The sequence below is a fragment of the Orcinus orca genome, chromosome 7 (genome assembly GCF_937001465.1).
Source record: "Orcinus orca chromosome 7, mOrcOrc1.1, whole genome shotgun sequence".
NCBI lineage: Eukaryota > Metazoa > Chordata > Mammalia > Artiodactyla > Delphinidae > Orcinus > Orcinus orca.
The window spans coordinates 87,390,563-87,418,286 of record NC_064565.1 but is presented as its reverse complement, the minus strand read 5'-3'; the positions used below and the strand labels follow the sequence as shown (position 1 = coordinate 87,418,286).

Sequence of the window (27,724 nt, the reverse complement as noted above, 5' to 3'; positions counted from 1 at the left end):
GTGAGCCATGGCCGCTGAGCCCGCGCGTCCAGAGCCTGTGCTCTGCAACGGGAGAGGCCATAGCAGTGAGAGGCCCACGTACGGCCAAAAAAAAAAAAGTCTGTTATGTCCCAAATCAAGGATGTGTCTGGAGTAGGTGGTCCAAAATGACAATATTCTCCTGGAGGCAAAAAACCCAGTTTTATTATATAAAATTTTCTAGAGATGGCTACATGTACTTCATGTAGCATTTACTTCAATCAAAACATCTACGTCAGAAACGTATTTCCATCTCTGAAAATTTGTACTATTTCATTTTCTACAAACGATTGTTAGGAGGAAAGTTGACCATTGTCTCTGATTTGCAAATGAGGGATTAATGTCACGAGCTGTTGACTTGACTTGCCCAAGGTTACACGAAAAGCAGAGGTGGAACTCAAAAGCTTAGTCATTATAGCTCCTCCACTGCTGAATGCTTTTATTAAATTGGGTTTTTTCGCACCATGCCTGTGGCATACCCAAAGATGCAAGACATAAAAGTCCATGAAACTTGTAGCTGTCATGACTATATGGCTGCCATTCATTTATTATACACCATCTTTTAGAAACAAAGATTTCTCTTCAGTGTTCTATGTCCTGGTTTACACCTCACTCCTACTGACATTTTATTTTTGCTCATCTTGTTTTCCCTCTATAATCCCTCCATTCTTTACTATAAATAATCTTGTATTATCCTTTTTTTTTTTTTTTCCCCCGGTACGCGGGCCTCACTGTTGTGGCCTCTTCCATTGCGGAGCATAGGCTCCAGACGTGCAGGCTCAGCGGCCTTGGCTCACGGGCCTAGCCGCTCCGCGGCATGTGGGATCTTCCCGGACCAGGGCATGAACCCGTATCCCCTGCATCGGCAGGCGGACTCTCAACCACTGTGCCACCAGGGAAGCCCCGTATTATCCTTTAAGTCACTTTAGATTACTTTAAAAATAAATCAGTGTCTAGATTAATAATGATTTTCTTGTACCTTTCAGAAATGCAAACAAAGTTAGGAACAATTTTTTTCTTCCTGAAGAGACACCAAAATGTTTTGCTCACCTAATTTTAAAACCTTGAACACAAAAGACAACTTTACTTAAAGACAGGAGAAAAATTAAAGACAGTCCAAAAAGGCAAGAGAAACATATTAGACTGGGATTCTTAAACTGGTCCATCTAATTGTTACCTTCCAAAGGCTACGTTTCAAATTAATGGTTCACAACTCTCACTTTTCAGGTATAATTATCAAAATACTAATCATCAAATGCTAAATAACACACAGAAATGGCCAAAAATTCTCTACATAAAACAGAGAAACCACAGAACTGCCTTAAAATACAAAGAAAATATTTTTATTTGTATAACAAATGTTCTAAGAAATAATGATATAATAAAATTAACACAGTTGATGTGATGTTGAGACACAAATAGGTATGAAATGCTATTGATGATTAATCATTTTGTTTCATCCAACCTCCCATTGATTATTTTAGAGAGCATCTCTGGTGTATTTCTGACTGAATCTTAAACATGATGTATCCAGGTGATTCAATTAAGAAATCTTTGAAAGAATGGTTCCTTCCATTAGTCCTCATTAACTCTTTTTTTTTTCTTTTTCTTCTTTTTCTCTGGACTCTGAAAAGAACCAACAAGAATGCTTTTGAAAGACCTGTAAATGTATGAGTGATTAAAAACAGCTTTTCCTCATAAAAAGCAAATTAGGTCTATTCTATTTCCCTGGAAAACAAGTTTGGAGCAAAGACTAAAATCTAAAAATATAAAACCACCTTTATCACCTGTACCAAATGATGTTCTCTTCCACCCTTAAACAAAACCCATTTTGCAATAAGGTTCTAGGTTTAGGAAATGGCCCTTTATAATATAAACACAACAATGTTGTTGTACTTCCTCATCAATGAAACCATTTTTTAAAAACTACCTGTTCATTTCTAATATACAGAGTAGAATAAAATATAGAAACCCTGCCCATGTCAATAAAGTATTGGTAATTAAAAACAAACATACAGCAATTGCTGTGCTGGTGCATGGTTCTTCTTCAGAAAGCGGTTCTTCTTTAATGTGTTTCTTTTTGTCCTTTTTCTTCTTTTTCTTCACAGATGTCTCCTGTTCTTCCACCACTTCTACTACATCTTCTTCTACTTCTACTACTTCCTCCTCTTCTTCAACTGAATAAGGTTAAGTGTAAAGATACTACAATTAACATTGTATCAGACTTCTCTCCCTCAAAACCCCTTTGAGAGTCTTAGTTTTTTCCTGTCATTCAGGTCAACTATCCAATGTTTATTACATAATTTTATAATTGCAAAGGTCCTTCAAATATCTACCTAGTATGCTACTACTAACTTTATAAATGATAGAAAACTCAGAGAAGTAAATTTCGCATGATCATGTAGCTATATAGAGAGATCAGGATTAAAACAAATCATCTGATTACCAAACCCACTTTTTTGGGAAGACTAGTCAATTATATTAGAAATGATTAATAAGAGTTTGGAGTTAGGAGACTTGGGTTTATCCAACCTGTTGAAACCCTGAGTAAGTCATTTAATAACCTTTATAAACTCAACTTCCTCATCCTTATAAAATTTAGTCATGTCTATCTCACTGGACAATTTCTAGGATTTAATGATTTAACACATGAAAATTTATGCAAAATGCTTAGCATGAATGCTTGGCACATTAGAATGAGGACTTAATAACTGGTTGCTATCATTAGAAATTCACTGATCAAATACTTACTTAGTACCTACTATACGCCAGGGCTTGTTCTAGACAACTAGAGATACAGCAAGGTACAACACAGACAAAAATTCCTGCTTTTATGAATCTTTTACTTTAGTAGTAGAATGGAGACCAAAAAAAGAAAAAAAGATATGCTATAAAATATTTTACATAGTAAACAGTCCTAAGGATAAAGAAGAGGAACACTGAGGAGGGCAATACATGTGGACATTTTAGACAGGATAGTCAGGCAGATACCTAAAAGAGGGAAGGGAGGGGACTTCCCTGGCGGTCCAGTGGTTAAGACTCCATGCTTCCACTGCAGGGGGCGGGGGTTCAAACCCTGGTAGAGGAACTAGGATCCCACATGACGTGTGGCCAAGGAATTAAAAAGAAATAAAAATAAAATAAAAGAGTGAAGGGAGTGAATTATGCACCTATATTGAGGGAAAATATTCAGGTAAAGAGAAGAGCAAATGCTAAGGTTATTTTAGGAAAGAAGGGGGGTTGGCAGGTTCATGGAAGAGCAAGGAATCCAATGTGGCTGGAGCAGAGTGAGCAAGGAGTAGAATTAGGTCAGAGAGCTAATGGGGGTGCCACTGTAGCTACTACATTAAGAATAACAGAGATGGGTATAAGTGGTTCAGTTCTAGATACACTTCCAAAGTAGAATTAAGGGACTTCCCTGGTGGCACAGTTGTTAAGACTCTGCGCTCCCAATGCAGAGGGGCTTGGGTTTGATCCCTGGTTGGGGAACTAGATCCCACATGTGTGCCGCAACTAAGAGTTCGCATGCCACAACTAAGGAGCCCACCTGCCACAACTAAGATGTGGCGTAACCAAACAAAAAAATTTTTTTCCTTTTTTTTAAAAAAAAGTAGAATTAAGAGGATTTCCTGCCAAAATAGACTTGGGTTATAAAAAGAGTCAGTGTTAAAGGCCAAAGCAACTAGAACTGCCATTTCTAAGATGGAGAATATTATGGAGCCACAGGTTGGGAGTGGTAAGGGTCCAGGAATGTTAAGTTTGAAAAGCTTAATGAATATATGAGTAAAGATACAAATCTGGAGTTGAGTGTTTCAAATGTTACTGATGGGTTTAGGGATCTCCTTATTGTTCAGTAAGGAAATAGAATCACTTAAATAAATAACTTGTTTATATTTTCTTCACCCAGAGCAGGAGTCCACATTTGCTGATAGTACTTTTGACCACTAAGCTACTTAGAAACCAAAAATTGTATCAGTCATTGCTTTAATGCCTTTCTTGCTAGACCAGCTGGTAGGCAACTCAACACAGGTGCAGCTAATAAATGGGGGAGCTCAGTTATCAACTTTGCAAGAGAGCCTAGTTCACTGGTGAGCACCTATTAAATATTATCACTCTGTTGGCAGGCTACCCAGTTACTACTCTAGTCCTTTCCATGTAACAGAAACAATGACGAAAAGTAGTGCTGCATCAATTGTGTTCTACTATATATATAACAGAAATATTTCAACAACTAATTTAGAAACCACATACCTTTTTTTTCCATTTTAAGCTGATTCTCAAAATAGTTCACATGGTAGAAACTAAAGTTTTAGTACACTTAGTATAATCCTACATATTCAAAGAGGCACTTCTCACATTCCTCTATGAAACATGATAAATTTAACAATATCCTAACTATTCCCAGAGAACACGATGGTTTATTAAAAGACCATTAGCTTTCAATATGGATGGTTTCGCAATAAAGTTCAATGGTATGTACTTTCCCAAGATTTATGAAGTCTGTACTTCTTAAGGAATAAGAGTATAAATGACATTAAAAAAAATTCAAACTAACCTTTAATTTTAACCTTGGCTTTTTTGGCCTTCTTTTCAACCACTTCATCCTCTTTGTCTACCTGTTCAATCTTGCGTTTTTTAGAATAGGTTGGCAGTGTTGAGTCACCAGAAGGATCGTAAGTCTTCACTTCACTGAAAGAGCCATAGAATTTTATAAAATCCCTACAAATATCAGTAATCAAATAATTCTAAAGAGATTTAAAAGGAAACGTCATTAGGTAATACTTACACAAACATACAATGCTGTTTCATTTTAGTGGCTTTAGGGCAGTTTATGAAAAAGTCTCCAAAAGGTAAAGAGGTGTCAACAGTAGGTCACACTTCACACTTCAAGAGAAGTGGTGAGCTAAATGAATTGTTTTAGTAATCAATGTAGTGACTATAGTATAGAAAAATAGTCAATCAGCATAGGGGAAAAAATGGAGGAAATCTCTTTATACCAAATGATTACACTAGAAAGTAAAAACTGAACCAATTCGAGTTTTAGAACACTGGGCAATTCAATGAAAAACAAAACAAAAACCCTAAATCAAATTTAATACAGAATACTCCATCACAAGATTCCAAGCGGCAGAGGAACAAGAAGGGATATATATGGATAAAGATTCCTTGAAACCCAAATGTTTGCTTTTGTTCTAACAAAGTAGAAAAAAATTAAAGTACTGCGTGCCAAAAATGTGAACTAAACCTCATAATTGGTGCTTTAAGCACATGTGTTTAAAGTCATAAGCATAATGGCATGGGAACATTAAAACATTGTTCAAAACAAGCTAAGGAATGTTCTATTAAGCTATCTTACAGGCTCATGGCTGTTAACTTTTATAGGTTAAAAACATTTATAATTTAAGAAACAAAGTAGTGACTAGGTTCTCCTGGATCTCTCCCAGATATATGTGTTATTAAACTTCTGACTTTCTGTAAAAAAAAAAAAGAAAGACAAAAACAAAGCCCCAAAACAAAGATCCACATTTTTTTCAACTAAACACAACAAATTAAGCTTTAAAAATTACAAAATACATGTTCATTGTAGAGATCTTAGAAAATTCACAATATAAAAGTAAATGTTAATTAATGCCTGTAACTGAATACATTTGGTTTCTTTCCAGAATAAAGGAAAACAATTTTTATGAATGTGTATACTAAAACATATATCTAAATACATATTTATAATGAGATGTTACTATATTGCTTTCCCTGCCCACTTATAAGATTTTACTGAAGGACTGTAAGAAGTCCTAAAAGCACAGTTTATGGATTAATGACTAGAAATGTTTTTAAGGCTGACATATACCGTCAATCTCTTTTCCACATTCTATTTCTATCATTGCAACCTCATCAGTATTGAACATTATCTCAAATAGTAACAAAAACACCTCTCCCCACAAGTATCTTTTGTAATTTCATAGTGAGGTCTGAATACTTATCATGCCTCTTAGCCACTTTTAGACTTTTCCTTTGTCTTTTGACTCTTTTTTTAAAAAAAACAGGTTTCCCTGTGGCTTAACTCTGAATGGACTTTGGTTTCGATAAATGTTATACTATATAGGAACTATGAAGGAAAAATATTTATTATCAATATCTGGAAATGAGTAAATTAAATATTAAGGAAAAAGGCCAAAACAAATATATTATGTGTACTTATTGCAACAACGTAAAAATGTGTATATGATTAAAAACTAGACGTGGGGCTTGCCTGGTGGCACAGTGGTTGAGAGTCCGCCTGCCAATGCAGGGAACACAGGTTCGTGCCCCGGTCTGGGAGGATCCCACATGCCGCGGAGCAGCTGGGCCTGTGAGCCATGGCCGCTGAGCCTGCGCATCCGGAGCCTGTGCTCCACAACGCGAGAGGCCACAACAGTGAGAGGCCCGCATACCGCAAAAAAACCCCAAAAACCAAAAACCAAAAAAAAACACCTAGACGTGAATATGGAAAACTGTAAATGGCAAAGAAATAAATTGGGATACTTAGTTGTTTTAAACAACAACAAAAAAACTGTCAACAATTAACATTTAAATAAGCAAAAATTGTTCATTCATGCTCTCCCAAATGTACTCACTCACCTTTTATGTTCATACTTTTCTGCTTTTGCTAATGCCTTTCCTGTTCCACTTATTTTCCGTATCTAAGAAAAGAAAAATCATTAATAGTTTTCTAAGGCATAATCTCTTTATAATATATATGGTAGTATGTCAATTCTTAGTATATATTAGGTAAACTGTTAACAGCAGGCAGAAAAAGAATATATTAGACATACTAAAATGTATCATAAGAGTAAAACTGGTTAGCAAATGAAATGAAAAAGTACATAAACTACTCATGGTTTATTAACTTTTGACAGGTAACACTTCTGCAATATGCAGGGTGTGATTCTTACCCCTCTATCTTCCAAGGTTCTCAACCTGGCCTCTAATTTGGCTCTGTTCTCAACTCCCATCGCAGAACTGGAATCTTCACCAAAAGCATCATACCGGATGGCCAAAGCAGTTTTGGCTGCCAGCATCCGAGAAATCTAATAGAGAACTTGAAGTTAGAGGCATTCAAACTATACTCCAAGATGAGATATAAAAAATTCTCTCAATAATTTATTCATGAGAACACTACAGATGAATCATTGACTCTACAATTCACTCTAGGATTTTTGAAAAATCAGGAGTTACAAAAGTATTGTAAACGATACAACTCAAGCCACTTATCTTCTATTTGAATCTTTGCCACAGTATGATGGCTAACTGGTTATATACACAACCACCATTATTTTGTTGGATGAAAAGATATTGTAGTAGCTTATGTCTAAAACTAGCTCAAACCATTCTTCCATCTTCCTTTAGTTTCTACTATGTGACATTAGTCCTACATCATGGGATCATCCAGATTAAGTATAGCCCCCAGCCCCCACAAGCTTAACTAACATTTTATTTTACTGAACCCTTTATCTCTCTCATCACTCTGCTCTGAATTTTATAACATTTCAATTCCTGTTAAACTATGTATCCTGTAAAAAGCTTGAAAGTACTTTAAGCCTCAGTTTCCTCCTCTGTAAAATAGACACCTACAACTCATAGGGCTATTAAGAGGATTCACTAAAGTCCTATCAAGTGTTAGCACAGTGTATGCTATTATTTTTTTAAGGGTCATAAATATTGATGTTAAATTGGTTTCCTGCCACACAGAAAACTTTTGATGTGCCTTCCCTGTCCCCACCAATGGGTGGAGTCTAGAAAAATAGTAACAGCAAGCAATAACACTTTCTTCTAATCTTTTCTTTCAGTGTACATAAGGGTTTATTTAAAGAATTCACCACTCTCTATTTGATGAAAAAGAAACAGTAGGAGGAAAATGGTTTGGAGGAAAAAAAGGCCTACTCCAGGAAAAGTGTAACTGACCTTTCCTTTGTGTTTGGGACTTGTCTGGCCTACAAGTGAAGCATGATAAATGAGACCATACTTAGGGGTATCTCGTCTAGACTTGAGGGCTCTGAAGAGTGCCTTTTCTGCTCCAAGAATCTGAACTGTAGAAGCTGCATGTTTGGCCAAATTCAAAAGAGAACCTTCAAAAGAAAAGAAGTAGTTACCAGGAATGTACTTGCAAGTATTTGAAAGTTCCATATATTAAAAAGACCTATAGTCTTAATATTATAGCCATCAGAGTAAATAAAAATCTGATATAATACAGGATTCTATAGTCTGGAATTACCCCAAATTCCTGATGTCTCAGCATTTGTGATTCATCCATTAACACCACAAGCAGAGGTCTGTGATAAATGTCTATGACAAGTTGAAGGTTACTTGTTCAATTTTACTTATTTGCCTGAAGAGATGGTATTACTATTTCACATTTCATTAGCATACCATGGGAGAGATAAAAACACATGTATTCACAGACACCACCCCATCTAGCCCCTATTTTTCTGAGATTTATTTTAGACATCAGATATCCTACTACTATAGATATGAAAAAACATACAGATAAATAAAGTGAAAATTTAGTATTAGGACATCTCAGTAGATCTATGTGATAAACTTCTTACACTTTATTTACCCCTCGTTTAAGATATGGATGAGGAGGACTTCCCTCGTGGCAGAGTGGTTAACAATCCACCTGCCAAGGCAGGGGACATGGGTTCGAGCCCTGGTCCGGGAAGATCCCACATGCCGCGGAGCAATGAAGCCCGTGCGCCACAACTACTGAAGCCCGCACGCCTAGAGCCTGTGCTCCACAAGAAAAGCCACCGCAATGAGAAGCCCATGCACCGCAACAAAGAGTAGCCCCTGCTCGCCGCAACTAGAGAAAGCCCGCAGGCAGCAATGAAGACCCAACGCAACCAAAAAAAAAAAAAAGATATGGACGAGGAGATATAAGCACAATAATTAGGTATTAAAGTTGATGCTTTGTTAGATGTGCTGCACTGATTTTCTGTCAGAAAACAATTTAAAAAAAAAATCTCTTTCTCTTTTTTTTTGGCCTGGCCACGCGGCTTGTGGTATCTTAGTCCCCTGACCAGGGATTGAACCCGGGCCCCCAGCAGTGGAAGCGTGGAGTCCTAACGACTGGACCACCAAGGATTTCCCTAGAAAACATCAATTTTAATGCAGTTGCTCAACCACTAGATACGTGTTTAAAATTCAACAAACATACACTCGCCTTCAGGAAGTTGTAGTAGTGACATCAAAGATCACTGATCAAAGATCAACGTTAACAAATGTAAGAATGGAAAAAGTTTGAATTATTGTGGGAATCACCAAAATGTGGCACACAGACATGAAGTGAGCAAATGGTGTTGGAAAAATGATGCCAATGGACTTGCTCTACACAGGGCTGCCACAAACTTTGAATTTTTTAAAAAGGCAGTATTTGTGAAGTGCAATAAAACGAGGTAAGCCTATACTAACTGATTTCATCCTCCTGCATTCATCTGATTGTTCTAATTAACCATAACAAACTTTTGACAAGGAATCACAAGTGTCTCAGAAGAGGCAGTGACTAAAGATGCCTTCATTATCCGAAAGGAAATCAGGCGTACAAATAAAATCATCATTGAACACCTGGGCCTTAGTCCTCACAAATATACCATTTACTTCTATTTATTACCTAGAATTACTTTAATAAGTATAGTTTAAAGATAAAAGAAGAAAAAAATCCTACCTAGAAAACAACTCAACTCTCAATACCCATGTTTACAAATTACATTAAAATCATCACCTGCATGAGCAATAAGCCGTGCTCCAACTAATTCACCAACCATGACTGTAACGTTGGGTGCAATGGCCATCATTCTATTTTGCAGATATTCATAGAGCTGGGTTCTATATTCGGAGATTTCAATCACCTGGTGTAAGGAACAAAATGAATAAGTCATAAATGACAAGAGTAAAAATAGTATAAAATTCACATGTCTAAAACACTGGAGTCCCAAATTATCATAGAGCAGTTGTACAACCCTGGGAAAATTAACCATTTCTTACCTCAGTTTCCTACAAAAGGGCTGTTGTGAAGATCTTATAAGATAATGTATGGAAACAAGCTAATACACTGCCTAAAAATAATGCTAATCAATATTACTGTTATTTTAAAAAACTCCAAGGGCTAGACATTTCTGTCATCCCCTGTGATTCTCGTATAGCTATCTTCAAATGAGAGGGAGAAAAAATACAGGCTACAAACATAAAAGTTAGAATTAAATAATTGAAGCTATACTTCTCTGCCTTTTTAATGGATTTATTATTCAGATAATGCGAACAATATAAATAAATTAGACAGTACTCTTAACTTCATTTTAGTATATATCTCCCCCTCTAAGTATAAATCAAGATGGCATCAGATGAGGTAGTGACTGAACACCCTCATATTTATCTATCAGGTGAGCAATACATTAAAAAATCATCATTGCCATCAGAAATTACAGAGCTGGTACCACCACAACTAGTTTCCCTATGCGTATAGTTTACCTGAGTGCAGAGATGCAGAATGTTGCAAATATCTTCTTCTGAAACCTCTGTTCCCATAGATATCTCTGCAGCTGCTTTCACTTCTGCTTCAACCTCTTCTGGCAGTAATTCAGAAAGTGTGGCCGAGGCATAATTCTTCCTATCGCCTATGGAATGTTTGCAGAGGATGAGGGAGAATCACTCTTCAACAAATTATATAAAATCCACCAAACAGTCAAAAAAAAAGTAGAGATAAGCCAATGAAAAGGATGCCTAAACAAAACAAAAAGCGAACAAGTTTGACCTAGTAACTTTCCTCATATAAAGGCTTGATTTTTCTCCCCACCACCTCCCTACAAAATACTACAGATAACAAAAAAAACAAAATACACCATGAAACAGGACTTACAATACTGTGATAGACAATTTGTAGCTAAGGTTATACTGAATCTAGGGCCATGAATTCTTAGGGGTAGTAATATGATAATATGAGCCAAGTAACTCATATTTATTAACAATCCTCACGTTCTTCTACTACTATTGCTGTACTAATAGTATACAATTTAACACAGTACAGATAGCAATACTATTTTTAATATTAATTATTATTAATATATTGCAGGATACCCCCAGTCCACAGTTGTCCTTATTAATGGTAATTTCACTGAGACACGTTAACCATAAGAAATCATTTCCAGAAAAACCAAATTAGGGGCTCCCTGGTGGCACAGTGGTTAGGAGTCTGCCTGCCAATGCAGGGGACACGGGTTCGAGCCCTGGTCTGGGAAGATCCCACATGCCTTGGTGCAACTAAGCCTGTGTGCCACAACTACTGAGCCTGCACTCTAGAGCCCGCAAGCCACAACTACTGAGCCCAAGTGCCACAACTACTGAAGCCCATGTGCCTAGAGCCTGTGCTCGCAACAAGAGAAGCCACCGAAATGAGAAGCCTGAGCACTGCAAAGAGTAGCCCCCACTCAGCGCAACTAAAAGAAAGCCTTGTTGCGCAGCAACAAGGACCCAACGCAGCCAAAAATAAATAAATAAATAATATATTTTTTTTTTAAAAAGAGAAAAACCAAATTAGAGAACCATGTTCTCTGCTGCACAGGCCATCGAAATAAAAGTTAATTTTGTTCCTGAACTCTAACAGATATTAATATGGCTACACTCCCCAAACCTGTAAGACATAAAAATATCTTGGAAGTTTAAGAAAAAGAAAAAACCCCACTGTAACTCATGTTTTAAATGAGTCACAGTGAAATGAATAAATAAAAATAAATCGCTATTTTCAATGCCTTAAAGGATCAAATTACTTACCAACTTTCTGTAAACACTTGCAGTATGTCAAATTATCCGAAATAATTTTTCCTAATTCAGGGAAATGCCAGCCATACCATTCTCTACACCGCATAATGTAGTTGTTTAGTTCTTTATCTAAGTCATCTAACAGGGCTGCAGTAGATTAAAATGAAAAAGAATATAGGAACTTAAAAGGATTTTTAAAAAAACTTGTGATGAAATATAAATTTACCATTTTAACCATTGTCAAGTGTACATTTCAGTGACTCAAATTCATTCAGAATGCTGTGCAACCACCACCAGTATCCATTTACAGAACTCTTCCATCAACCCAAACTGAAACTCTGTACCCATGAAATAATAACTCCTCGTCCCCACCTCCCCAGCCCCGGTAATCTCTTCTACTCTCTGTCTCTATGAATTTGCCTATTCTAAGTACCTCATAAGTGGAATCACACAATATCTGTCTTCTTGCCTGGGGCTTATTTCACCTAGCATAACGTTTAAAATTCATCTATGCTGTAACATGTATTAGAACTTCTTAAGGACGAATAATATTCCATTGTATGTATATGTCACACTTTGTTTATCCATTCATCTGTGTTAATGGGTATTTGGGTTGTTTCCACCTTTTGGCTACTGTGAATAATGCTACTATGAACATAGCTGCATAAGTATCTGACTACCTGCTTCCAGTTCTTTGGGTATATACACCTACAAATACTATCGCTGTTTAAAGGGATTTTTTAAATTGGAAATCGTTAAGACTTTGATGTCCAAAAATCATCCAATGACATGGGAGAATGACCTATTATATACAACTACAAGTGAAAAAAGCAAAATAAAACACAACACAGATCCCACTTATGGTTTTATGATTTTTCATGGAAAAAGAGAAATCAATCAGTTTACATTAATAGTGTAATCCATATTATCCAACTAGTCAAATTATAGTTAGTTTTTCCTTTCTTCTTTTCTGCATTTTTCAATTTACTTTACTTACTAAAAGTTCTAGCTCAACTCCCTTTTCTTCCTCAACAATTATAAAAGATACAATTTTAACAGTAGGAAAAACCCACAACGAAGAGACAAACAGATTAGTCCTCACATGTACTATACTTACAAATTGCCTGAACAATCATTGTATCCACTTTATCAGCACTAAATTTCAATCTGTATCGGGACAAGCTGGGGAGAAGGGGGAAAAATATAAATCACTAAAAAAAAGCATTTAGGAAAAGCATTTAATTAACATCTTAAAAAGACTTTTACCAGAATCCCTATCCTGGAGCTACACTGTTTACCTTTTTCATGCATGGGAAACATCAGCTAAATAAGAATACAATATTTAAGATCTAAAAATACACATTTAAAAAGAAAACGAATACATCTGTCCTGCTATAACCTACATTTCTGAAACATGAATTAATTTATGAATGATAAATAGGATAATGCTGTGTAGCTCAAACCATACCGGTTCACATACGATTTTTGCAGCATATTTAATGCTTTATGCCACTGGAAAAAAAAATAAGTACAGCACTGTAACACCTGAAAAGACGAAAGCCATGTAGGAACAATATTATACATAAGGGTTTCTTAATCTTTGCACTATTAACACTGTGGGCCTGATTATTCTTTGTTGTGGGGTCTATTCTGTGCACTGTCAGATGTGTAGCAACATCCCTGGCCTCACCCCAATTGCCAAATGTCTTCTGAGGGGTATCTGATTGCCCTTGATTGAGAACTACTGCTGTGCACAATGCCAATTAATCTTAAACTTGGACCCTAACTCAGTTTAGCTATTTGTTCTCTCTTAGAAATGTTTATTACAAAGTTTTTCCTGACTTTTGTGCATTTTGCTCATTTCTGTAACTCAGCTTTAACCCTTTCATTAATCTATGTTCATATTTTATTTGTTCAAAGGTCCAGACCTTTGTTTATTGTAGTATTTCTGTAATATAAATTTAACATGTCCTTTATTTTTTGGCTGTGCTGGTTATTAGTTGCGGCACACTGGGCTTAGTTGCCCTGCGGCATGGGATCTTAGTTCCCTGACCACAGATCAAACCCGAGTCCCCTGCATTGCAGGACGCATTCTTTACCACTGGACCACCAGGGAAGTCCCAAACATGTCTTTTCAACTGTTAATTTTTTTAGGGTTACAAAGATACTTAGGTTTTGAGTGGTTTACCCTTAATCCTATTTTTATTTCACAAACCCTATTATTGTAGTGCAATTTCAAAGAATGCCAAGCTTTTCAGGATTATATATATCACAGTATAGCAGAAATTCCTGGTCTAATGGACCTCTGGCTAAACATCACAGGTTAATGTTTTTCTTTGCCTCATAAAAACTCAAGAAAAAACTCAAAAAAACAAGCCCCACACACAACGCAGAAGAGGAGGTCATTACCAGATGAGAAAATTCAGGGAGATGGCAAGTAGATGGAATGGTAGCAAATGATTTAGAAGATGTAAAAGAGAAAAGAAAGCCCAAGAATTGTGGCATCTAATACTAGAGAGGCAGAGAATGTCTATCATCAGGTTTAGAGCCCAGACAATGGAGCCAAACTGCCTGGGTTCAAATTATGGCTTCATCACTTACCAGCTATATGGACTTTGGGCATCAATTTCCTCATTTGTTAAATGAGGATACTATTACTACCTTCCTCATAAGATTCTTGAGGATTAAGATAGTATTTGTAACATACCTTGAACTGTGCTATATAACTGTTTATTAAATAAAAATAATAAGACTATTTTCCAGTAAATCTCACCTGTGTGCCAACCCAAGACACATGGCTGCCATTTCACGTGGTTCTACCCCAGGGATTAATCCATCCATCTGTGAACGGATTCCCCTCATAAGTTCGTTAACAAGAGGACTATGGATACAACTGAGATTCAGCTTTTCCTATAAGAACAAGAACATTTGTATCAAATAAAGAACTAAACTTTTCCTAAAATTATTTAAATACTAAAATACCATTGATTTAAATGTATACATTTCTCAGTTTCATAAAAGCAGTTTCTCGTGTTTGTGGGAAGAACACTTGAATATACTATTGGTAGAGGTCAAAATTGGTATAAGCTTCCAGAAAGGCAGCCTGTCTACATGAATCAAAGCCATAAATAAATACAATTTAACCTAGTAATTTTGTTCTTTTTGTTGGTTTGAGGGATCTTTTACTACCTTACATTATTTAGCCTCTTATAAAAATTATAAAGGTAATACATACAGAAGATTTTAATCAATAGTACTATAGGGAAGGGGACTGAATGAAAAGCACAAGTTCTGGCCTTAGGTCCTTTCCCTACTGTTAGGATCCCTGAAGTACTTCCAAATCTATACTAATGTTAACGTATATGTGTACACATATACATAAATCTTTATAAAATTTAAATTTTTACACACCCCAGGCAAACAGGATGAATCTGTTCTGGACGCCTTCATTTTTTTCACTTTGCAGTGTATTTGCTAACTCTATACAAATTTACAGTTCTATTGCATCAAATGCAAATGACAAGCATGCAAAATTGTGTATGTTGCATCACATTTAAAGAAACAAATATTTAGTATGCATACAAGAGACAACCAGTGTTTAAGTTTTTCAAAAGGAGGAACTGAGAAGAAAAAATTAAAGATATTCATAATCCCACCAGCCAGCAATTTGCTGTCCCATGTGCCTTTCTGTATGCTTATTATGCTAAAATTTAACGTTTTAACAGAAAAATATAAACTAAGACTTGTGCGCACTTCAAAGGATGAAGATAGAAATTGATATCACTGAAAACTTAATTACCTGACGGTATTAGAAATAATCTATCCTAACAATCTTATTTAATTCACAATCCTACCTCAAAATAAAAAAAACCCCTCTAATCTCTTCAGCACTTTCCTACCTCCAAACACCTAGAATTGATCCTTACTTCAAGAATGAGAGGACTGTAAATCAACTATACTTCAATTAAAAAAAAAAAAAAAAAAAAGGGCTTCCCTGGTGGCGCAGTGGTTGAGAGTCCACCTGCCGATGCAGGGGACATGGGTTTGTGCCCCGGTCCGGGAAGATCCCACATGCCGCGGAGCGGCTAGGCCCGTGAGCCATGGCCGCTGAGCCTGCGCGTCCGGGGCCTGTGCTCCGCAACGGCAGAGGCCACAACAGTGAGAGGCCGGTGTACCAGAGAAAAAAAGAAAAAAAAGAAAAAAGAAAAAGAATGAGAGGTATGTTCATGAAGTTGCACTGTAATACCTACTGTAACTATTGAAAATCAAAGTATCGCAACTGGGATTTCCCTGGTGGTGCAGTGGTTAAGAATCTGCCTGCCAAAGCAGGGCACACAGGTTCGAGCCCTGGTCCAGGAAGATCCCACATGCCACAGAGCAACTAAGCCCGTGCATCGCAACTGAGCCTGCGTGCTCCAGCTACTAAAGCCCACGCGCCAAGAGCCTGTGTTCCTCAACAAGAGAAGCCACCGCAATGAGAAGCCCATGCACTGCAACGAAGAGTAGCCCCGGCTCGCAGCAACAAAGACCCAATGCAGCCAAAAATACATACATACATACAAAGTATCGCAACTGGCCTCTAAAATTTTCTGCCTTGCATGTTTGGGAGCCTACATATCCAGCCTTTCTTTCCATTCTCACTTTATGTTTAACCTTAGCAATTCTACTTCCTACTAAAGTTTTCTAATAAACACATACAATAAAAAAGAAATGTGATTTATGATGAAAGGGAAAAAAATGTCACTAAACAAAAATATGCCAGGATATACATAAAGTGTTATCATTTTGGGGCATCACTTATATAACCTTAGTTTTGATAATCATATTGGAAACCAATTATTATGTAGCGTAGAGGAAAAAGATCAAGTATTCAAATCTGAGAACTTATGATAAACAACTCACTGCAAAGGCTAGGCTTTGTAGTCTTCATGCTGTACGGTGAGCTCTGATCAGCAGGCATAAAAGGAAATTATAACTCTACCTTTATGACGCCTCCTAGTTTAGCATCAGCTACAGCCAGGGGTTCATGGGCTTCTTTAACTATTTTCTTCAGAACTTTCTTCAGCTGCTTATTGATTTTGCCCTCCATCAGAGCTGTGAATGCTTTTTTAGGAAGAAAAACAAAAGAGTTAACTCAAAACTTTAACCGTAAGAGCTTAAGATTTTATTTAAATTTTATAAATAAAGGAAAAAAACCCACTTATTTTCAGAAGAGCTGAATTTAATATTACTTCTGAAGTGAAATGATAAACGTTACACATTTCACAATCTCATCTGATCTTCCCACCCTCATTTCCACTCCAGAACCAGGAGTTAAACCAGATCCAGCATTCCTTTCTCTATGGTCACACAATCCTTCTGAACTCAGAATTGTAAGTTGTTAGAAACAATCTGTTTTGGAATGATAAACTGATTCACTCTCCTGTGTCACTATAGACCGACTGGCCTGATTGTGAAATACCATAAAAACCGTGTCAAGACCGGTAAAAAGGAGTGTATTCATTTTGAAGGTTCTGCCACAGTTTAAGTATGTCCGAGTGGAGGTCTTACTTTTGCTAATCCTTGATCCAGATGTGTCAACAGGCCTCTAAATTATAAACCTCCAGCGATTGAGAACTTACTACTGAAGGCAGCCAATTTGAGTTGGAGGCTGTTTTCATTTCTGGCAAGCTCTAAATGTGCTACTTTGTAACTCTCACCCTTCTTTAGACCTATACTTAGATCCTTTAGACCCATATGGACTAATTAATACTAATACCTCTTCTAGTTGTCTGGGTTTTGGCTGAACTTAAAGTATGCCTGGCAGGAAGTCTGTCACAATTTCTAAGGTCAGGCAGCAGTTTGTGCTTAATCAGCCAGGTACTTGCTCTTTCCTCCTTGGGAATTCAAATTCCCAATCATTTGAATTTCAAGTGCATTTCATCTGCTATCTGGAAGATGAAAGGTGAGGACAAAAACCACACAGATCTTAAAGAGGTCTCTACACTCTAAGAAGCTAAGATTCAAGCTACTTTTGTTGAGTTCTAACAATTTAATTGTAAAACACTGACTCCTTTCTAATATACATTTCTCTAATAACTGTATTTTCCTTACAAGTGTTTAATCTTTTCTACTTAAAATATTTTATTCAATGTCCTGCTTCTAGCTCTCAATCTTTCCTATCATTTACTCACACTTTAACCTAGTGTTCTCCTTTAAGATTTCTTAAAAGTAAAAAAATTTCTACTCTAGATCCACTCTAACATTCACAAACATTTAACTTCCCTGTTAATCACTCTTCATTATATGTATTTTAAAAAGATGGTATACAGAGATGGTGACAGGGATAAGGGGAAGCTGAATCTCTCCTCTTCTCTATTAGCCACTATTCAGCATCCCTCAGCAGTCTTCCCCCTTCATCCAAATTTAGGCTGGCTCCAAACTTTACTGTGGCTGTTTGTAAGATGTGAAACTTACAAGTCTAACCAAGAGTAAAAATAAACCTTGCTATGCAAATGGCACATTTTAGCTACTGAGACCACTATAAGTTGACACACTCTGGACTCATTCTTAGGCTACAGGTTTTTTTTTTTTTTTTGCGGTACGCGGGCCTCTCACCGTTGTGGCCTCTCCCGCCGTGGAGCACAGGCTCCAGACGTGCAGGCTCAGCGGCCATGGCTCACGGACCCAGCCACTCCTCAGCACGTGGGATCTTCCTGGACTGGGGCACGAACCCGTGTCCCCTGCATCGGCAGGCGGACTCTCAACCACTGCACCACCAGGGAAGCCCTAGGCTACAGGTTTTAAATGTATTCCCTGACATCTACAACCACTTAGTTCTAGTTCTGTCATGTCAAAACTGCCTTATAACTGGGAGAGGGAAGTTAATTTTCAGGAAGGACTCTGTTCTCTTAATAATAATAAGATGATGTTCAACTTTCTGGTGAAAACTGATGGGAAAAGGCATTGTAGATTTCTATGACTAGATTCCTGACAGAGCTCACTACCTTCATTCATTTACCCAAAAATATTTTTGTGCTAGGGATTTGATGGTGAACAACACAGTCTCTGCCCTCATGGAATTTAGATTGAGTGTGTGTGGGGTTGACTTTAAATTCTTACCCAGCATGCTATTTTCTCCATTTATCTTACATTATTTTAAGGAATACCTGCCCCCTCCCAAAAGGGCCACTTGAGATCAGAGCTGCAGCACTTTCCAACTCCAAGAGGAGCTAGTCAAATCAATCTATATGAATAATGCTCCCCAGAGTTGGAGAATAGCTAACACAATCTTGCCTGGGATATTACCAAAATTCTACCCATATTTATTTTTAAAGCTGTAATATACAGAACTATCTTTTAAAAATTTTCCAGGCAAAAATTACCATATTTATGCTTTATGGCTCTATAAGACTTCAATTACTGGATGTGTGCAGCCCTAGAACTATTTTTAAAAATTTGAAAATTGGCCTCGTTGGCTCCTCCTTCAGCTCACCCCTCTGCCAAGGTTGGGGTGGCCCATTAATATTCCAACATATTTAATAAGATTCTTAATTTTCACTATATAAGAGAACTATACCCTTCTCCTGTGGCTGGTGAACAAAATTACTTGGTTCAGTCAAATGAATCTTATGGCTTAATTTTAAGCCACACTCTTCCTTATGGTCCTTCATTTTCAAATTATACCACTAAGTAGTTGGCTGATCTGAGATACAGAATTTAAGCAACTGAAAATTCATGATTAGAGTTTTATATCTGATCTTGTTTTCCCTAGCATTAAAAGAACATTATGAGACCAAGTGCCTACTGAAGCCAAGCCTAGTTAGTAAACCCTACTCATGTCTGTTGTCTCATCCCTAGGACTAGCTGAAGGATATAACAGCCATCCATTCTTCTAAATCATAAAAAAATCATGCCCCCTTCAGGTAAACTCTTATGCATTTCTGTAGTTTGTGTAATAAACAAAACAAACACCACACACACACACACACACACACACCCCTCTACTAGTTTTCTTAAATCTTCTAATAATACTGTGCTTTCTTAAACTAAAAATGTATATACCTGGAGAGCTGTTTTATTATTATTCCAACTCTAAATCCTGGCTATTCTCAACTTTACCCTTGGATTAAAATGATCAGAGAGCAGTGTACTTGACCACATTACCTTGATCCCTTGTAGAACAGCTTTTACTGAATTGTGCTTCAGCATTATGCTGTTGGTTTCCACAGGGAGATCAACTTAACCACTTCTCACCTCTCATCACATGTAGGGAAAAAACCAGCCCTATAGTGAAAAAAGCTAACTCAATGTTGTCTCAGTGGTAGTGACGAATTTGAGTTAGATCACTTAAATTCAGTTCCAAAAAGAATGCATCATTGACAACATTGAATAGGGTTAACTCAGGCAACTGAAGCAAACAATCTTGTAATGAGGATGACAAATCACCAATATCTAAAAAAACCAAAAGAGCCAGTCTTTGACTTTACCTGCCAATGCCTCTGCTGTATCCTGAAATTTCTCAAAATGTTTCAGCTTTACTCTAGAATTAAGGGAAAAAAAAAATGTTATGGGGGCACACTGATTGTGCAAAAGCCACATATTTAGGAGAAGAGGTGTTGGACTGTTTCCAAAGCATACACCAATAAAAAACTTTCCTGCCATTGGGCATTGGTGTAAAGTTAGATATTCTTCTAAAATGACCAATAAAATGACCAGTTTCTCTAAATGTCAGGCTAGTAATGTCTGAACTATTAGAGGTTGTAGGTTTTGAAGGAAACTTGGAACAACAGAAAAGACGTTTGCTGCCACATCTAAACGACAGGAAAGATGTTGAAGCTTCAACATAACCTCTGCTGCTTAAAGTTAGACACAAATGCCTTTTACTATACAGCACAGAAGTGGCTTAAGAAAAGGTGTAAGGGTCCCTCTTACGTCAGAAATCTCATGACATTGATTTGCGCATCCAGTACAGGTTCCATTAAAAAATAACTAATTGTTAGATCTAATTCCTGTTACCCTTACTTTACCCCCTTCCTCCCTACTCACTTATGTGCAGGGCAACATTATTTTATATCAAAACAAACACATACAGTTAATCCATTGTTGTCTCAGTGGTAGTGACGAATATTTGAGTTAGATCACGTAAATTCAGGTCCAAAAAGGATACATCATCGACAACAATGAATCAAGTTAACTCAGAAAACTAAAGCATATAGCCCTTTAAAAAGGAAAACTAGTCTTCCACTGTGTCTAAAATAATGTTATCTTAAGCAAGGTTTTCTCACCTCGTCAGGGAACACCCTGGTGGTACCTTAAATGCACACTTAACAATAGAAAGAGGTAAGAAAAAAGCAATTATTTCACCTTATCCCACCTAACCCCATTTCCACTCATCTGAAGTGGCATTTGTTCATATCTCTGTATATTTGCATAAATGCATATATAGGTGTACAGCAACACTTGCAAAATGCAATCACGTTATACATATTACTCTGAAGCATGGTTTTCCAGTATACCATGTTTTCCTAATTATTTAGTATGACATCTCTTGGGGTTCAACACTCTTTAGCAAGCTTGAGTAGTTTCCTTCTATTCTAGTGAGTTTTTATTAGCACGAACAGATGAATTATGAAATGCCCTTTGGCATCCAAGGACATAATCAAGAGATCAGTCGGCTCCTTCCTAGGACCACACTCACCAAATAGGATATTTCACAGGGTGATTCACAGATGGTGAAATAGCCTTCTTGACTCTACCTTGAGGAAAAGCCAGCTCTCTCTCCCACCACTCCTTTCTTAGAATGGGCATCAAGGTTATATTCTATATTCCTGTCCAGAGACCTTGGGGAACAAAGGTACGCCTTTCCAGTATTTACTAGCTAGTTAGGAAATACAGGTCATAAAGAAGTTAGGGAGGGAGTTAGGAAATACAGGTCATAAAGAATAAATAAACTATGAATTAAGTTCAAAAACACCTAAATATCACTAACTTAGAGAAATTATAAGTTAAATCAATTAGCAGCCCATGCTTTTGACAGTTATTACTTTAAACAGAAATTTATACTTAATTCACAATCAATTTATGCTTTCAAATATCTTACAAAAATAGTGTTTTTTTGGGTGCTGTCCAACCTCATCTGCAATTAATACAAATTAGCTGAGATGGCCTATGCTCCAAATAAGGAATCTAATAATTGGGCTCATACCAATATTATTCCTGAAATGAGTTCAAAACAAAAAGTTATGGATATATTACATGAAGGGGGGGGTACAAACACACAAAACAAACAAAAACAAAAACCTCTAAATGTTAACTGCTAAGTTCTTAGTTTCAAGATGACTTACATTTTATTTGCTTTCTCTGGAGTTTCAAATTCTTTCCACAAACTATCAACCTCTTGAAGTTTCTTTTCATTCAAAACCTGTAAATAAATATTTAAAATAATTTTCTTTAAATTGCACAGCTTAGGCATATACAGCTATACCCTTCAAGTACAATTGTACATGCAAAATGAGGGTGGTGGGAGCTATTTTTCTCTCTGAAATAACCAGTTTTCTTACCCTGCATAAATTTTTGGTCAAACTAATAAATCAAGAAGCCCAATGAGTAACTGGATGGAGTTTAGATCTAGCTGGGTATTTGTTTAAAACTTTCTATTTTTAAGGAGCTCCCTAACCCCTTCACAAAGCCTGTCATATTCACAGATCAAAAGAATTTATTTGCCTACTTTCTACGGAATAAAATTTGTTCTTTAGGGACTTTCCTGGTGGCGCAGTGGTTAAGAATCCGCCTGCCAATGCAGGGGACACAGGTTCAAGCCCTGGTCTGGGAAGATCCCACATGCCGTGGAGCAACTAAGCCCCTGAGCCACAACTACTGAGCCTGCGCTCTAGAGTCAGCGCGCCACAACTACTGAAGCCCGCGTGCCTAGAGCCCATGCTCCACAACGAGAAGCCACTGCAGTGGGAAGCCCCCGCACAGCAACGAAGAGTAGCTCCCGCTTGCCGCGACTAGAGAAGGCCTGTGCCCAGCAACGAAGACCCCATGTAGCCAAAAATAAATAAATAAATACTTAAAAAAAATTGTTATTTATTGCTATGAACATCCTGACAAGAATTACGGATTTCTCTAAAACTAAGATACCATTAGTTCTAAGACACATCCTTATGTAAGAAATTTTAACATGTCAAGGGAAAAAAGGGGTACTTTTATCTATGAAACACAGCCATTAACATTTAGGTATATATTCTTCAAGACTTTTTGACTGTCTATGCTGCATTTTATTAATGCGTGCTTTTAGGAATCGTGCTATACAGTTAACACTTAACATATTGTGGACATAATTCTAGGTTTTAACAAGAATCGCATTGCATGAATATACCATCATTTATGCCCTTATTCATAAATATACATAGTTTTGTATGTATACATGTTGTATTTCTTAGGACAAATTATTGGAAGTGGAGTTAAATGATCATATAAGAAACACATGTTGACATATGTATTATCAAAATGCCTTCAAAAGCTTCTATTACTTTCACTTAAATCAAGAGTGAATAAAAGTTCTTCTTTTCCTACACCCTCACCAATACTGTGTGATAAATCAGCTGCCCAAGTATAAGCTAGGGTAGGATCAATCCTAAAATCCATTTCCCCCCATATTTAACATCCTTGAAATTGGGATGTCTTACAATTGATGGCAGGTCAGTTTAACTAGCAGTGTAAAATAACAGTGTATTATACTTGATGAAATATAGTATTATAGATATTATACATATCTTGTGGAAAAAGGCTGCTGATCAACTAAAAATTATACTTTACCGACAAGCCACATTTCACCAAATCCACAGTACCACAGAATATTTACATGGTAAGACTTATTACCCAGTTATAGCCTAGTACATATTTCCATGATGAAACATGAAGAAATACGATTTTGCACAACACCTGTATTTTCTGTCAGATGAGAGTGGCAAGATGACTTTAAGGATTTATTGTGTTGTTTAAATTTAATCCCACACACAGCTGAATCAAATATATTTACAGAACTGGAAAAACAGGAATCACAGTAATGAAGCAGTAAACAATTGCAAAGCACGCGGTTTTGTATTAAAAAATTACAAACCACTAACAGTTCTATTTTGTATATCATGAAAACTTTAGAACACAAAGACATTCCATCAAATCTCATGAATGCACTGAAACTTTAATTCAAAGGTATTTTTTTGTTAAAGGAAATTCACAGAATAGTAGTGATTTTTAGTAGTAGTTTACTCAGTATGCAGTTAACCATACCTAAAGTTCAATGATTGTTGACAGGATACGTACCAAATAGGGGATATGACTCATGAGTAAAATTCACATTTTTTTCTAGTTGAAAAGCAAGTATATTTGAAGATAACATTTGGATAACAAAATTGGCATATTAAAGAGATATTATTTCAAGTTAAAGCAACAAAGGAAATGTAATGAAATGTTAATTCATGACCACTGAAAGGTCTCCAAGGACTTTGTTATGGCAAACAAAACCTTGGCTACTTTATGTTCCCAGTCGTGCATAACATACTGAAAAGAACATTACTAATAAAGTCTGAACAAAAACAGAATTAGAAATAATTGCTACATTTTCTGTTACACATCTATCTCAAATTTTTAATCATTCATTTTCAGACAAGGAAATCTGAAACATTAATATGTAAATCCATTTTAAGTTTTATCATTTTGGATTAAGATGGAATGAATAATTTAGCTATTGTCACCACTAAAATCTTTAGCACCACTGTTATATTGTTTGCTAGTTTTACTATAATAAGTACTATATGTACCTATTTACATTTACAAAAAGTGAGTTATATAGTATGTAAGTTATACCCAATAAAGCTGGAAAAACTTATTGCTTAGTAATCATGTTATATAGGAACTTTGGTATTCACATAACAAGCTCTTCCTCGAGCCCTTGAGAAATAAAGGAACACACAACACTATGCTACACAGCAGCACTGTACAACATGACTACTAAGAATTTAAATGAATTAAAATTAAAATTCATCTCCACAGCTTACTAGCTACATTTCAAATGCTAAATAGCTGTATGTGGCTAGTGGCTACCATACTGGGAAGCACAGCTACAAAATGTCTGGGATGAGTAAGACTGAAGAATGTCTAGTCTTACTCTGTGTGCCATGTGACATAAGGGACACAGGCTTGAGTTTCTGCAATATTCTACAAATAATAATAATAGTTCTTTTCAGGTATTGTCTCTGCATTTATATATAACTTTATTAACAAGCAACATTTTCTGGAAAGTTTTAAATGCGTTTTGAATCACTGTGTATATATGGATATGCATATACTGGGTCATGATATAAAATGTATTCCTCACTGTGAACTGAGATTAAAAAAAGTATGAAAAACTTTCTTAAAGCATTCTTATTCAAGCATGAATTTTATGCAACCAAGGTAATTTTATACCCCAGCATTTTGAAAGATTACGGGAAAGGGAGCTAATAACCTTGTATTGCGTATCTCCACACACATAGATACTTCACGTACTATGATATTCACCCCTTTAAGGTGTAAAATTTACTTTTCAGTAATTTTCACAAACTTGTGCAACCATCACTAATTCCGGAATACTCTGTATGCCTATTTTATTCAGGAAGAATCAATAACAGCTGCTAACTCCAAATATTTATAAATGAAGCAATATTTCAATATATTTAAGCCTTTAGTCATTTCTCTAATATTAGGTTACATAAACCATAAACCACAATTTTTAACAATGTTGAACAGTAACTTGCAGATAAACATTAAAAACTGCAACAGAATACTCAAGACATATTTTTATGGAGAATACTCTTTATTAGTAGAAATCAATAAATCATATGACTTTATACTTTATGACCCAGGTCTAGAAACCATACAATTGCTAAACCGACTCCTCCCCACTGTTAGAAGCAACCACTGGACAGTGCAAAGTCACCCCTCCCCTCTTAGCATCCAGGTCAGGACAGTATACGTAACATCAATTTGGATGAAATTCATCCACAGATGCTGATTCAAAATATGACAGACTACTCTGGCTAAGAATTTGGGGGCATGTGCAGAACTCTAAGAATTTAGAGGGACCTTCCTGGTGGCGCAGTGGTTAAGGCTCTGCACTCCCAATGCAGGGGGCCGGGGTCCAATCCCTGGTCAGGGAACTAGATCCCACATGCATTCTGCAACCAAGAGTTCACATGACACAACTAAGGAGCCTGAGAGCCGCAACTAAGGAGCGTGCCTGCTGTAACTAAGACCCGCTGCAACCAAATAAATAAATATTAAACAAAAATAATAATAATTTAGAAAAGACTGCAAAAAGCTGGGGAAAGTCTAACAGACCCATTTCCGGGCTCCAAAGCCTTTTATAAAGTCCCTTAAAATTGCTAATACTACAATCTCAGACAACTCTAATGAGAGGAAAAAGAAGCAAAATCAGCTTTCGGTTTTTAATTATCTCATTGGTTTTCTTAAAAATAACAAGTATTTAATGTAACATGCAAATAGAAGTATATTTTCAAATGTCAAAGAGAAACTTGGAAAATAAAATGAAAACCTTTCTCAAATAAACATTTTGGTATGTACCCTTCCAACTCTCTGCACCCGTACCACACAGGTGTTTGATTTATAACTAGAATCACACTATATATAGTTTACCTAGCATTTTTTGACTTGTCAGTATATATGAAAAATTTGTTTTTCGTTGCTATATTCGTTGAACCCAAGAGTCCGATACGTAGATAGAACTCAATTTACCTGATGCTTCCTATCATCTCAACAGCACCCTATTACACGAATGTCCCATTGCTCAGTTATTTCCTTGCTGATGAACTTGAAGTTAATTTCAAACTTTCCCTATTAAAAAACCCAAAACTCAGGTTGGTTATATCCAGCTCAGATTTCCCCCCTGGGCTTCAAATTTGAAATGACCACTGTATCTCCACGTCTAACAGACATCGAAAGCTTCACACAACCCAAACTGCAACTCTTTAGTATCCTCCCCATTCCCAGCCCCCAAATTCCTAAACCTTCTCTTCCCTTCCCTACCACCACAAACCCACTTACTTAAACCCAAACCTCGCATTCTTCAACCAGCCAATCCCGTCAGTTCTACCTTCTAATTTTCTCCTGATATTTCCTTCCCTCCATGCCAGCCTTAACCCAAGCAACTTCATCTCGTCTAGATTAATGCAAAAATATCCTCCTTCCGTTCTTGCACCCCATCCCTCGTAATCTATTCTGCACAGAGCAAAACAAGTGCATTAAAAGACAAAGTTAGGTGAGGTCAGTCCTCTGTTAAAACCTTCCAATCATTCCTCAAAACTCTCAGAACAAAACCCATACTCCTTATCATAACCTGTAAAATTCGAATACGGCTCCTGTCCACCTCCCTAACCGGGCCAAATCCTCTTACTGAACCCAGAGCCCCAAACGGCGCGGCCACGTGTTCACCGAAATATGCGCCTCCCAGGCCCAAAGCCTTCCCCCTTCCTTTCACAGCAGGGGGACACAAAAGGCACCCACGCGATCCTGAGCACCGTCGTTCTCTCCTTACGTCTTTCCGTCTCCTCTCCTGCCCAACACCTGCCTTCCCCTTCCAACGGCTCAATCTCCCACCTACCTTAAAGATGGCGTAGCCGACGGACGTTTCAAACAGCACCAACATGGTGAGGACGGGTCAGGGAACTGCGCGCCCGCCGCCGAGCTCTTATATCAGTGAAAAAAGACCAAATCTGCGGCCCCCAAAGGCCCGCAACGCCGCGGCTGGCCAAGCACCAGAGCGCCCACCTTCCCGCAAAGAACCAGATCACGTTGCCTAAACGTTCCACACTCCACTACAACCAGAACGCGTGAACGCGTTTCTCCTTCTCCATGGCTTCTGGGTTACGACCTC

The 27,724-nt window shown here is 37.0% G+C and overlaps 1 protein-coding gene and 4 non-coding genes across 8 annotated transcripts; all 5 read right to left on the bottom strand.

Moving 5' to 3' along the window:
- Nucleotides 1–1,339: 1,339 nt before the first annotated feature.
- On the bottom strand, nt 1,340–27,724 carry NOP58 (NOP58 ribonucleoprotein). Of its 4 annotated transcripts, none has more exons than XM_004262840.4 (15): nt 27,452–27,723; nt 22,134–22,210; nt 20,277–20,329; nt 16,790–16,911; nt 14,582–14,718; nt 12,926–12,990; nt 11,821–11,955; nt 10,522–10,667; nt 9,776–9,902; nt 7,960–8,123; nt 6,951–7,085; nt 6,637–6,698; nt 4,574–4,707; nt 2,035–2,195; nt 1,340–1,644 (listed from the first exon to the last, which is right to left on the bottom strand). In XM_004262840.4, the coding sequence occupies exons 1-15, from the start codon at nt 27,494–27,496 to the stop codon at nt 1,594–1,596; spliced, it is 1,614 nt and encodes a 537-aa protein (XP_004262888.1). In that variant the 5' UTR covers nt 27,497–27,723; the 3' UTR covers nt 1,340–1,593. The 4 variants fall into 4 exon arrangements, with proteins under 4 accessions (XP_004262888.1, XP_033285714.1, XP_033285708.1 ...); XM_033429823.2 differs by lacking the exon at nt 27,452–27,723 and adding an exon at nt 19,954–20,073 and having other exon boundaries at nt 22,134–22,212; XM_033429817.2 differs by lacking the exon at nt 20,277–20,329 and having other exon boundaries at nt 27,452–27,724.
- LOC117201914 (small nucleolar RNA SNORD11) lies at nt 9,536–9,618 on the bottom strand. The gene has a single exon (XR_004484059.1). It is a non-coding gene; the product is annotated as a small nucleolar RNA SNORD11 (small nucleolar RNA).
- Nucleotides 10,383–10,468, bottom strand: LOC117201920 (small nucleolar RNA SNORD11B). Its single transcript, XR_004484065.1, has one exon. It is a non-coding gene; the product is annotated as a small nucleolar RNA SNORD11B (small nucleolar RNA).
- Nucleotides 20,093–20,179, bottom strand: LOC117201908 (small nucleolar RNA SNORD70). The gene has a single exon (XR_004484052.1). It is a non-coding gene; the product is annotated as a small nucleolar RNA SNORD70 (small nucleolar RNA).
- Nucleotides 20,886–20,974, bottom strand: LOC117201910 (small nucleolar RNA SNORD70). The gene has a single exon (XR_004484056.1). It is a non-coding gene; the product is annotated as a small nucleolar RNA SNORD70 (small nucleolar RNA).

What these genes read in the sequence shown, in the direction of transcription:
- NOP58 (XM_004262840.4), bottom strand. Translation starts at nt 27,496, where the DNA reads ATGTTGGTGCTGTTTGAAACGTCCGTCGGCTACGCCATCTTTAAG. An exon ending in TACAGCAGAGGCATTGGCAG is followed by an intron (nt 16,912 to 20,276) that starts GTAAAGTCAAAG and finishes TTCCTAAAAAAG; the next exon opens with CATTCACAGCTCTGATGGAG. An exon ending in CAAGTGTTTACAGAAAGTTG is followed by an intron (nt 10,668 to 11,820) that starts GTAAGTAATTTG and finishes AACATTCCATAG; the next exon opens with GCGATAGGAAGAATTATGCC.